Source organism: Protomyctophum bolini, assembly GCF_963924005.1.
Source record: "Protomyctophum bolini genome assembly, chromosome: 19".
Classification (NCBI taxonomy): Eukaryota; Metazoa; Chordata; class Actinopteri; order Myctophiformes; family Myctophidae; genus Protomyctophum; species Protomyctophum bolini.
The window spans coordinates 29,752,536-29,765,136 of record NC_137880.1 but is presented as its reverse complement, the minus strand read 5'-3'; the positions used below and the strand labels follow the sequence as shown (position 1 = coordinate 29,765,136).

At 41.4% G+C, this 12,601-nt stretch overlaps 1 protein-coding gene across 1 annotated transcript; it reads right to left on the bottom strand.

The window, feature by feature from the left end:
• Window positions 1-2,757: 2,757 nt before the first annotated feature.
• fam110c (family with sequence similarity 110 member C) lies at window positions 2,758-4,410 on the bottom strand. Its single transcript, XM_080790615.1, has one exon. It carries the CDS (start codon window positions 4,286-4,288, stop codon window positions 3,266-3,268), a length of 1,023 nt encoding a protein of 340 aa, XP_080646741.1. The 5' UTR covers window positions 4,289-4,410; the 3' UTR covers window positions 2,758-3,265.
• Window positions 4,411-12,601: the final 8,191 nt, after the last annotated feature.

Below are 12,601 nucleotides of genomic sequence, written 5' to 3'. Positions count from 1 at the left end.
TGGCTGGGTTACATGTTGCAGGCTACATGTCTGTCTGTCTGTCAGTAGCAACACTGGACCATGATTGACTGATTGCCTGGCATTGCACACAGGTGCTATAAACTTCAACATTAAGTCAAGGAGAAATGGTCAAAGAGACATTCTAAAGACTCTGAGCAACGCAAGAATCAAGAACCTCTTTACACGACAAGCGGCCAACAAGGTATTCTATTATTAAAGTGCATGTTATGGTTTGGGGTTGAGATTGCACATATAATAGGCCTGCTGTTGGTGTGTAATATTAAAATGACTTGGCGTGTTACATTATGGTTTTAAGACACACACAATTAATAAATTATCCATGATATCATATCAGTCAGACTAATGTCAAATGTTTGCCACGTCAGACCAGACCAGGACTAGACCCAAAACAAGACTAGAATTCCTCCTCTCACCCCAGAACTGGCTGAGGCTCAGGTTTTATTGCAAGATACTGCCCTCTTCAGGATACATACTACATAGCTGCCTGAAGTCTAGTTTTAAAATCTTTTTCTTTTACAAAACGTTCGACTATGAATGCAACATTTTGGTGACACTTATTGTTGTAGTATACAACATGATATGATCTGAGTGACTATGCTGTGTACTTGTACAATGTACTTGTGCGTGAATATACAATGTACTTGATATGTATTGTGTACTGCCTGAACTGTAACATACTTTATAATCAGCTCCTGGAGTGGAGACAGTTAGACAGCACTCACAGCAGCAAGGTCAAGCGTGCTGCAGGCAGCTAGATTGTGATGTCTAGTCGTGACGTCATTAGAACACGAGGATCCAAGAGCTATATATGTTCTGTATGTATGTAATAAACTTTGTGAACGTCTTAGCGTGATACAGTCTCGTGTCATGTTATTGTTCTCCCGGGGCCGTCCGTCTGTCCGCCGCCGGACCAAGGAATGATTCAACCGGGTCGTCACACACCACCTCAGCCTACACACACAAGACCGGTCTGTCAGAACCAGACGAGGGTCCAGTACTTAGTTATTACAACACTTGCCCTTTCCACTAATAAAAAATGTAGGCCTACTCTACGTTATTATGTTGACAAGTTGTAAGTATTTAGTATACTGCTGTAAATTCACAGCTATAGGCCTATAGGCCTACCAGTTAAAATCACCACCATATAATGCCCATAAAATTACAAGGCACGGTTGCAGCAGATCTGGGACCTTGGGTTTTCTTTCTTTTTGAATATACAGCATTGCCTTTCTTCCTCACCAGTTACCAATACAATTGTATGGTTACTTTACAGCTCTCAACATAACTGGTGGAGAAAGCAGGACATGACTTGTTGCCTAAGACTGTCACCCCTCCGTAAGCCCCCTGGGAGAGGCATTTACGCAACATGAGGGTGAGTGAGAGTGCATACCTGAAGGCCTATTACCTTTTTAGGCTTTTAACTCTATATGGTGTGAGGGCCAAAGTCCTGAGTCGACCACAAGTATAGTAGAATTTGAAAAATAGATGTGAGTACCATTTTCCTGGTCCTCACAGGAGAAATGCTTGTTTTATGGCTAAATAATATTTTTTTGCGTTTACAATTAGGAAAAGATTCAGGTTGGGGTGGGGTTAGAATTATGGCATTTAGAGGCTATGTTTAGGGGTTGGAGCTTGTAGATCTGCTGTTTTTGGCTTCAGGGTTATGGTTGAAACAGCAAAAAGTGGAAAATTCATAGAATTGTCTTCCTAAAATGCATGCATGTGTATGTATGTGCGTGTGTGTGTGTGTGTGTGTGTGTGTGTGTGTGTGTGTGTGTGTGTGTGTGTGCGCGCGTGCACACGCGTGTGTGTGTGAGCGAGTTAAGATCAGGGGCCATTATGGAAAAAAACACCTTGGGACCTTAGGGAAAAACAGAGTGTAGGTGGATAAGAAACAAACCAGAGAAAAGGAAAAAGAAGCAGAGATTCCGTTTCAAGTGGGCATTGAAGCGAAACCCATAAGCAAGCTCAAATTACCTCACATTCCTCTGTCAGATTGTCCTTGAGTCACCTGAACTTCTATTCAGGTTTCTAATGATTGCAGATTACATGGCTTTGTCTATTGGACTCCGTTATTAATATTGTTGCACAGATTAGTGATTTTACCCGACCCGTTTAATTATTGTCCAGTAGAAAAACACTATTATGATAAAATGAGAACCTGCTCTGCTGTGCTGCAGAACCTCATGTACAAATGTGACACACCTTTATTTAGGTGAGTCAGGTTTTTTTCTAAACTGTGGAAGTGGAACCATTGGTGTGTATAAGCCTGTATACAAATGTATTATTTATTTTATTTTAGATTTGGATGGACCATGTGGGAAAGCATCTGTGTCATTTTGGATTTTTGCATTAAAAATAGCAGATATACAAGCTCACAGCGTGTCAGCCGTGCTGAGCTTGTACGGTACATCTGCTATCTTTGAAAAATCTATTGATCTAGAAGGCATTTGTAGAATCAGCCCGTAGAATGGGTTAATAATAAAGTTTGAATAGGATCAGGATTTAATTCATGAAATCTATAATTTCACTTCGGTAAAAGCACATAAAAGAAAATTGACAAATTGAGTGGTGATTTGTTAGGTTGTGCACCCCAGATAAGATATGATAAGATAAACCTCTATTGATCCCTGGAGGAAATTCAGGTGTCATAGTAGCAACAGTAGTAAGAGGAAACAGTAACAGGAAAGGCCAACTACAGTAAAATAAAATTAGACTTAAGTTCTGATACATGACATCTGAACTGGGTCTCTGAATTATTGAATGGATTAATTTATGTACAGTTTATCAATAAATATAAAATGTACATGCTATCACCAATGAATATATAAATACATTTATTGCCAATGATGGTTGGATATACAGTATACAGACTATCAACAGTCAATAACAGGCTTCAGAAGTACAGTATTAATAATGTCCCATGTGCAAGGGCTCCAGAGGCAAGATGAGTCTGTGGCTGAATATGCTCCTCATCCCCACTAGTTCCTTATAGAGGGGGTGGAGGGTTCTCCAGAATAGCGTCCAGCTACAGTAAGTCCAACTACGGAGGTAGCCTCCCTGACCAGCTTGATCAATTTGAACCACAGGAAGAAGAGCCAGTCCCTTGTCCCTTCCAGTCAACTGAGTGAAGGGTCTCTGACTCTTGTGTTGTCAGTCCAGCTCTGTCCCAGGAACTTGTAGGTGCCCACGGAGCAGTGTGGTAACCAGGTCTTCGCATCCACCTCCTCGTTGGTGTGTTGTCTTAATCAAGATCCCGTAACTTTTTCCCAGTCTCTTTAGCATTTTTGCAGCTATATAGCCATTTGATAATCCTTGCATTGCGCTCAATGACTGAGGTCTCCTGGCGAATATTTTCATGCAACTCCTCTTCCAGTAGGCCATCACTGTCACCACTATTCCTTGAGAAACCATCATCTGATTGGGAGACACTGACACTCCTTACATAGACTCTGTCATCTGAGTGTGCTGAAAAGGTATCTCTTCCCATTGACTCAATGACCTCGCCATCCAGCCCGCAGTACTTGAAGAAAGCATCAAAGTCTGCAAAGTTTTTTGAGTATCTTGAGCTGATGTCAGAATGAGAACGGCTGACTCCTTTGCAATTCCTCCTCTTTACCTCAGCAACTAATTTATTAGCAGGCTTATTTTTAACACCAAGAGAAACTTGGTTACTATTCTGTGTCTTCTCTTGTTCAGTAGCTTCACTTTGCTGTGTATTTTGTGTTAAAACCATCTCAGATTGAGAACCACTGGCATTTGACATTTTATCGCAAGGCTTACATTCTGTATCCGTTACTACAAGTAATGGCATTTTCTTATTCACAGTGCCGAGCAGTAACCTACGTGTTGCATTTTGCTTACATCTCTCATTTGGTGACCTTTTCAGCAATTCACACTTCTGTCGGTAAAGTAGAATTGAGTCTGGTCGTTTTTTGGAGCTGGACCGACGCACAGTGTTGTCCTGTCCTGAGGAGCAGCTGTGCTCATTACCTGTAGCCACAGGCAAATTCCTCTTTGTGACAATCTTGCCACTACGGTTAGAGGACCCGTGACTACTCACAGAGGCTGATCCAATACTAATTACTGACTCTTGTATTGAGTTGGCCACCTGTTGACTCTTCACATATTTTAGTTTGCTAGCAGCAAGTCTCTCCACGGCGCTCATGCCTGCCTTTATCTCAGCTTCAAGTTCCAGTTGTTTTCGAAGGTATTCGGGACCCTTCTCAAGAATCTTTGTGGTATCTATGTCGCATGTTGCCTCCATCTTGTCTCTATGAATGATCCAAATGAGTCTCTCAAAGCAAAGTGGGTAAATCCGTTATGTATATGGCTTCTGTAAAAGTTGAAGGTAACAAGCATAGAATTCCAAACAAGCCAGTACCTCTGTCTGGGCACGTTACACAATGGGAGCGTTCACCCTCTCTGTCCAAACACACCTTAGACTACCCCACCCATCCCACGGCAGGCCTGTCCCAGCCAAACACAGAGCAGTTCAAAGTACACCTCATGACATCACAAACAACTATAGTGAAAGTTGACACTGCAGCCTGGTTTTTTTCTCTGGTACCGTAGCAGCCATAACATTCTTGTGTGTGTGTGTGTGTGTGTGTGTGTGTGTGTGTGTGTGTGTGTGTCTGTGTGTGTGTGTCTGTGTGTCTGCCTGTCACTGCCTGTCTGTCACTCCCCCCCCCCCCCCCCCCCCCCTCTCTCTCTCTCTCTCTCTCTCTCTCTCTCTCTCTCTCTCTCTCTCTCTCTCTCTCTCTATCTATCTCAGTCAACACTCTCTTATGAGTCAGATTACTTACACAGTAGGCTGGGAGCTACTGTAGATTCACTGCAAATTAATGGATCTCAGGCTGTTCCCAGTTCCTTGATTTTCTACACATACATGCACAGACACACCACCCACACGTAATTATTACTTTTCTAAACCATCAAAACAATATTTTCTATTGTGCCACATATGACTCAAGTAGGGTGCGAGGGAGGAAGTTCTATAGTGCCATCTATGGGCTTAATTCAATACATCCAGAACAGCGCTGCTAGGATCCTGATGAGAGTGAGTAAATACGAGCACATCATCACACCCATCCTCCACTCACTTGACTGCATGGCTCCCTGTCTCATTTCGGACTGAATACAAGATTTCCCTGCTAACCCATCAGTGCATCCACAGCAACTCTCCCCCCTACCTCAAGGAACTTGTCAACCTTAATCCTCAACTCGCTCCCTCCGCTTCTCAAACACGAACCTCCTTAAACCCATCAAGACTAACCTGCGCACCATGGGTGACCGGGCCTTCTGCTCGGTCACCCCAAAACTGTGGAACGCTCTCCCCGCCCACCTGAGAGCACCACAGAAGGTTGACTCTTTCAAGAGAGGACTAAAGACTTTCCTTTTTAACAAAGCAAATTTTATAGCCTTGCCCTTGTGTTTTAAATGTGTTCCTGTTTTCTTAGATGTTTTTAATGGTGTGATGTTCCTTCTGTTTTTATTTATATTTGCTGTAGCACGTTGAGATTCTTACAAATGTAGTGCGTTATAAATAAAATCCATTATTATTATTATTAATTGCTCAATAACTGTTTACTCTTGACTGTGTCTCACAGAAAGATAACTGTTCTAGGCGTGGATGACTGTTCTGTATAACTTTTTCAAAGTGTGTGTAGAATGGGCAAAGTTTATTTTGCAGCATGAATCCTGTACAATCCTTGTGCCCGGTGTGAAGAAAATGACAAAATAATAGCAACACACACATAACATATTTTATACTTGACTAGTCATGTGACATAAGTCTTTCAAAGGAAATAATTGTTTTAGGAACGAAAGCCATTTTGTAATGGAAGTGAAGTTGTCAACTGAGCAGAGTTCTGCTGAGAAGTCCAAAATGCTTGATTGTCATGTGATTCATGCAGACCTCAGATAGGTCTAGTTACATATGTTTCATTGATTCACATGGACTGATAATATGCAATATCATTCTTTAACCATCTCGTCTTTTAAAAGTGTATCATAAAATGGTCTATTATGCTGTAACTCTACTGTGCTGCTACTGTAAAAGCTAAACCTAAATGAAACACCCACAATTATTTTCAGCTGTGTTTACCTGTCAAAATGTCTGATCTAAAAAGGTTCCTTGTCAGCTGCTTGTCAGGACTTGATAAATCTTACCTTTAATTGTAATGGTTGGAAATTACTGGGGAGCGGAGATTGCATTGCATTAGTGATGTTAAGGAGACAAGCCCTCTTTTCTTCCTTCATCTGTAATTGAAAACACATATTCAATAAACTAGAACAAAAACATCTGTCCAATCCAGATTTATCAAACTTAAAACAACAGAGGGCAGCACTTGAATGCATAGTGACAAATCATGGTCTACTTTCTGAATACTGAGTCAAGTGGTGCCACAGTCAAGTCCTTTACATCCTGGTGGAAGGAGATCTCTAATCTCTACTGTCATGTATATGGAAATATTGGGATTTAGTTTAACTGAAGCATACATGTAATTGAAACAAAACATAAATTAATCTTTATCAGTATACAACCCATTCATGTTTTTCAATGCATGTACGTACATACTGTAATTGTACATAAATCATATGTTCTGATTACATTACATTTTCTTGACTTTGGCTTCCTCAATGTATACAGCTCTTGGGGGATTTATCAGTGTTTTCTTGTACTTATCCTCACTTACCCTCTAGATTAATAATACATTGTTGGAGATAAATTCTCAGAGACTCAACTAAGGCAGATGTACACATGTGACTTATTTCTCACGGGGACGAGTTTGTTAAAAAGAAAAAAAGAAAAAGATAACTCGTTGTTGCTATGTTGTTGGACAATGGCCAGTCTCAAAAAGATGAGACATATTCAACATGCATGCACTCAGAGTCATGGACATCTGCGGTTACACTAACAGGAAGATGTTATAATTTCCTAGTACTGAATGAGGGTTGAAAGGGGATGATGTGTTGAACATGAAACAAGTACAAAGATGAAACCCTGGTGGAGCTGGCCCTGTGTGATAGTGAAGAGTGAGTGATCACCTGTGTCTGTGTGTGTGTGTGTGTGTGTGTGTGTGTGTGTGTGTGTGTGTGTGTGTGTGTCCATGCATGCACTCGTGTATGGAACCAAAGTGTACTTTAGATGGTAATAATTCCCACATTTGAGCAGTTTGTGTCAGGCGCTGAGGAATGGAACAGATTCATGTCCCTTCTCCTGCTTTTAATAACAAGCAACAGTGCTTTTTTTATTATGTTTTTTTGTGGCTTTCGGGGGGAAGACATGCAGTAAAGGCCGTCGGGATCGGGAGTCGAACCCGCAGCACACTGCCAGACTGGATTACCAGCCAAGGTGCCTGGACCACTGAGCCATGGCCCAGTTTTTTTTGTCAAATATGTGTTTATTGAACAGATTATAAATTGTTACAAACATTATGATATGAAATACATTTTATTTATTTTTTATTTTTCTGAAACAAAATGAAAGAAAAAATAAACAAGACAAAAAAGAGAAAGAAATATGGCCCAGTACTTTTTGATGTACAGGAATACTCCTTAGTGTAACATTGTGAGTACTGAGTTGCCTACTTGTTGTTTTACTGAGCTTTAGATTGCTGGTTTCAAACGTTTTCCTTAGAAAATGTGTGAAATGGCAGCCATGACAAAAGCACTGATAAAAGTTTAAAAAAGATCACACCTGTGTGAATTGAGCGATGCAGGCTGCTCAACAACACCGCTGGCCAGCTGCAGAACTATACTTCTCAGTGTGAATGGCCCTTTAGGCTGCTCAACAGTGTGACCTGTATGACCCCAATCAGCTGCAAGGGTCGATGGGTCGTACCCCCAAACAGACAGACAGACAGACAGACAGACATGACATACATACAGACATACTGTACACACACACGGCCAGCATCGCTCAAAAATTCAAACATGAATGCAGTTTTCAAGTAAACATAATAAAAAACTTGAGAAAACACACACATGGACGGCACAATAATCTACTGCATCTGAAGTGGTTAATGTATATTGATATGGTTTTCATTAGACTGAATCAACTGCCTTGATTTGTATGCTCAAGATCTAAAATAATTGTAACTGAATCAAAACTTGAGTTCAGCTCAAATAAGCTGTGGAACGTTATGTAAAACACTGTACATTACTACATTCTAAGTTTACTTTAAGGCCATTCATCAATCATCATACCAGATTGTTTATAAAGGACATTCTGAAGCAATGGTCATTGGACAAAACATAATTCAAAGTTTTGCAAGTACAGTAAGTGGCATTGTGTTACAGAATAATAACTGACTAAGTATGTCTCCTTGTTGTCTTTTTTGTTATTATAGCTCCATTGCAGTGTTCAAGGTTCAAGGTTCAAGGTTTCTTTATTTTGTCTCCCAAGGGAGAAATTTGTCTTGGACCCCAAACTAGGGTTGGGCTTGAGGAGGGTGGCAAAGGATTTAAGCATATTGCAAAAAATCCTAAGAAAATAAGTCCTTGCATTTATCTAATGTCTCTAGCAAACTCCAACAAGTAACGATGGGAACCACTGGTCTGAGGCCTGTTTTATGTTATTGTGTGTGTGTGTGTGTGTGTGTGTGTGTGTGTGTGTGTGTGTGTGTGTGTGTGTGTGTGTGTGTGTGTGTGTGTGCGAGCGCGCATATATGTGTGTGTGAGAATCTCAAGCACCACTGGTTCAGTCGGTGTGAAACTTTCTGCACACACAGAAAGCCAGAAGTTTTTCAAATGAGACTAATGGTGGCATAGCACTATAACAGGCCCCTTCACGTTTTGACCTACAACTCTGAACTCATACAATAAACACAAAAAAAATCTTTTGTATTTTATATTTTTTACATTGATCATGAGCAGACCGCAGCCATCTTGCCAGCAAGGTGGTAACTAGATGCAATTTCCCATTGACAGCCCATACATCCAAACAGAAAAGTCTTATCTGATTGTATTAAACAACGTCAAACTCACCAAAATTGCAGCTGTATGAAAAGCGTGAATTATCCTTTCTATCTGCAAAGTGTTTGTTTCATAAAAATCCACTGTAGACATAATTGAGCAGTTGAGACGAATAACCATATAAGTTCATCATTTATTCTGAGGGAAAGTAGGGAAACCATCTTTGTAGTGGTGAGTAGCGAAAGTGTTGTGTTATTTTTATTTTTGCAGCAGTCGACAGGCAGTGCTGGACTTCCATGCGTGCGCAGGAAGTTGAAAGTACAATAGCGTCCTCCTAACGCTATGGACCAGAGCTACAATTCAGCTTTTTCTTCAAAACACATTTTGTCCAAAACTCACACAAGTCTTTACCCATTATCTCTGTCAAGATGTATCAGATTTTCCAGATTCCATTCTAATTGGCTATGATTTGCTTCCAAAATCTGCGGGAGGGGCCCATTTAGCAAAAACGCCACAAATCATGAACACAGCATCCGATCTGCCTCAAATGTGAATCATTCATTGAGGGGCCTCTAAACAACACCAAACAAAGCCAAAAGCGATTTCCCTTCCAACCATAGGGACCTCACAAATGCTACAAATGTCATTGTTTGTTTTTACCCCGCCACATTAGGCAAATGGTCTCGTGAGTAATGTGACAATTATGACACTCCATAGGGTTTGACTATGATTGCCTTAAAAAATGTAATTTATCATGAACAAAATACACAACATCCAATCATATCCAAATTGGAATCACGTTGATGGGCCTATTCAGCACACCTTCAAAAAAGTGCTTTCACTTATGCCAATACGGCAGTGGTATTCCACTGATGAAAGATACAGGTATGGTGTGTGCGATATGAAGTGTGAGATTACCATAATGACAGTAATACTTAATCATATTCAAGGACTTTTGGAGAGAACTTCAGTCACTTTAGACTTGACAAGTGTGTGTGTGTGTGTGTGTCCAGCTGGTGCGTGTTGACAGTCGTTAATCTCAAGGCAATTATGTTTATGCACTGTCAAATACGGTAGGTCTACACTACATCTATTCTAAGGTAGCATATACCTGTATCCTGCTCATTACTGTGCAGAAATATACATATACATATACATCGTGTTTGAGCACAAAATGCATTTTGAGAACCCACAGATTTCCGCATTCTGCACGCTGTACGGCCCCCCACACACAATCATTCTACAGTTGTGGCCCCCAGCCTAATCTAGTTGAATACCCCTGCCATAAGGGGTGCCACAAATGTGCACAGTTGTACCATCTGTCAACTTTTAGCTATAAGCTTCCTTGTACACTCCACCACTGACACAGCGTTGGGTAGGCAACCCAGCCTAGCAGAGATCTGCACTCCAAGTAGTGCACTTTTATAACTTATGCTCCATTGCACGATGGCGTTGCATGCAGAAAATAGTAGACCTACAATCGTCAAGCTCACAACATGTTGCATCCGCAATGTGTTGTGAGCTTGTAGGTTGGCTATTTTGAATCACAATCCATGCTAGCCCTCTAGGGCGCAGTGTTGCGCCGGTGTCAGGGGATAAATGGAAGAAATAAGTGTGGCCCCGTCCGCGCGCACATCGCTTGGACGTCAAAAGGTTACAAAAAAATAAAAAGGTGTGTTTTTTTTTAATCAAATCTCGTGTTTCTCATGTTTGGCACACTGGGCTAAATGTCTAAACACAAGATTTCTTGTGTTTGGCAAAGATTGTGTTGTGGTCATCATCATCAGGTCTCTTGCTTGGTGTCGGGGGCGACAACATGCCAATCAGCTTCACCAATCTTCTCCATTTGGGTCGGCCAGTGCTAGGGACTCGGCTACAGCCAGCGACAAGTCAATTTGGGCCTGGTGATGCATCAATCCAACAAGTGCGGGGGGCACAACGGAGGCGTTTCTAGCCGACTGCTTTTGGATCGAAGTGGAGGATAGCGTATCTCAGAGTCTTTTGACGTTGCTGTACCAGGCTACCAGCACATCTATCGCTATGCTGCCAGACGGTATACGCGGGTGGGCTGTTATCGCAGTGTGATGTTGGAGATTTTTATCCACTCTATAGAGCGTCGCAGTCCCGCCCCCTTTCATGACGACGCCAGGCCCAGGAAATGAATCCCAATGCATTTTTCATATAGATATTTTAAAAAGTATTTATTTAAAGACATTTTAAGCGTCGTACGAAGCCAACTCGAGTCGTGACTCGTGACAAATCATGACAACAAACACAATATTTTGGACCAAACTAATAATCACAAAGAAGAAAAACAACAAAAAAAGTGTTGTAACCTGCCGTTTTTTCTACTTTCTAATTCTTTTTTGGCCCAAAACATTGTGTTTATTGTCATGATTTGTCACGACAAGAGTTGGCTTTGTCCGCGGCGTAAACGTCTTAAATAAATACTTTTTGAGAAGTCTATGAGAAAAATGAACAGGGATTGATTTTCCGGGTCTCTCGAGGGGGCTGGACTGCGACGCTCTGTGCAGCTCTCTGGTGTCAAAGCCATCAATCCTGTCAGCCAGGATCTTGTTGAGAGGTCAATGGGTTTCTGCTCCATGGAGAATGATGGAGACAGAGAACTGAGGTGTTGTAGATCTGTAATTTGGTCTCTCTCGTTATGGTCCAGAAAGTTTTCACAGAGACGCGTGTTGGCTGCCAGGGCACGTCTAAGTAAGAAGTTGAGGTCACGAACTTTCTCCACACTGATGTGCAGCGGAGGGGGAGCTTCACCACTGATGTGCATGAGTTTGGTTTTAGCCCAGCTGAACTTTAGACCCAATTGATTGGCTTCCTCTTGGTAGATCTCCAAGGCTTCTCATTTCCAGGGATATAATGGTGATCTTTTGATTGGCGGAACACTATTTTAATAAGCCGGTCACACGAGCACACGGCACACACACATCACGTGCATTTTATTTGACCAGCATGGCATAATAATAATAATGTAGTGCATATAGTAGGACATTTATTTGTATAGGAAATTACTAGTTTTTAGCTTCGTTTTAGTCTTTGTAAATCTTCTCAAGGAATGCCTTGAATTATAGGAGCTGAAACTAAACATTTGCTTTGAACGAGTATCTTTCTCTTCTTCGATGGTGGCAGCAGCAGCTACTGAAGCCCAATGCTGAGTTGCTTAACGTGTATGCAAGGAGTGAGGATGCATTTGTACACTCAATTGAAAACATGTTATGCAAAGTAGCCATTTGGGTACTTTTAATTGTTTTGTTTAATTTTTTATCCCACGATTTTGCAACCCATTTTTTCACCCAAAAAATGTTGCATGCAGCAACCAGTGCACCCCTTCTTAATACCGTGGCGCAGAATAGTGTGGCGTCATCTGCATATTCCAGACAACTGCCCAGTTGAACCCCGTAAGTGGTGATTCATTTGAAACTTGTGTCCAATGTTTAAAACATTGTCCATGACCTGCAGCTAATAACTTAAACTGTCTCCAGAACCACATCTGAAATTGTCTCACAGACCATGAGAGGTGAAATCCAGATGCGAGAGGATTTAGCCTACATAGGCTGCCTGCTGTGTGAACCTATAGGCACACTGTGATAGACTACACAATGTCCACACAGGACACACAGGACCTTTTCTGGCCTCA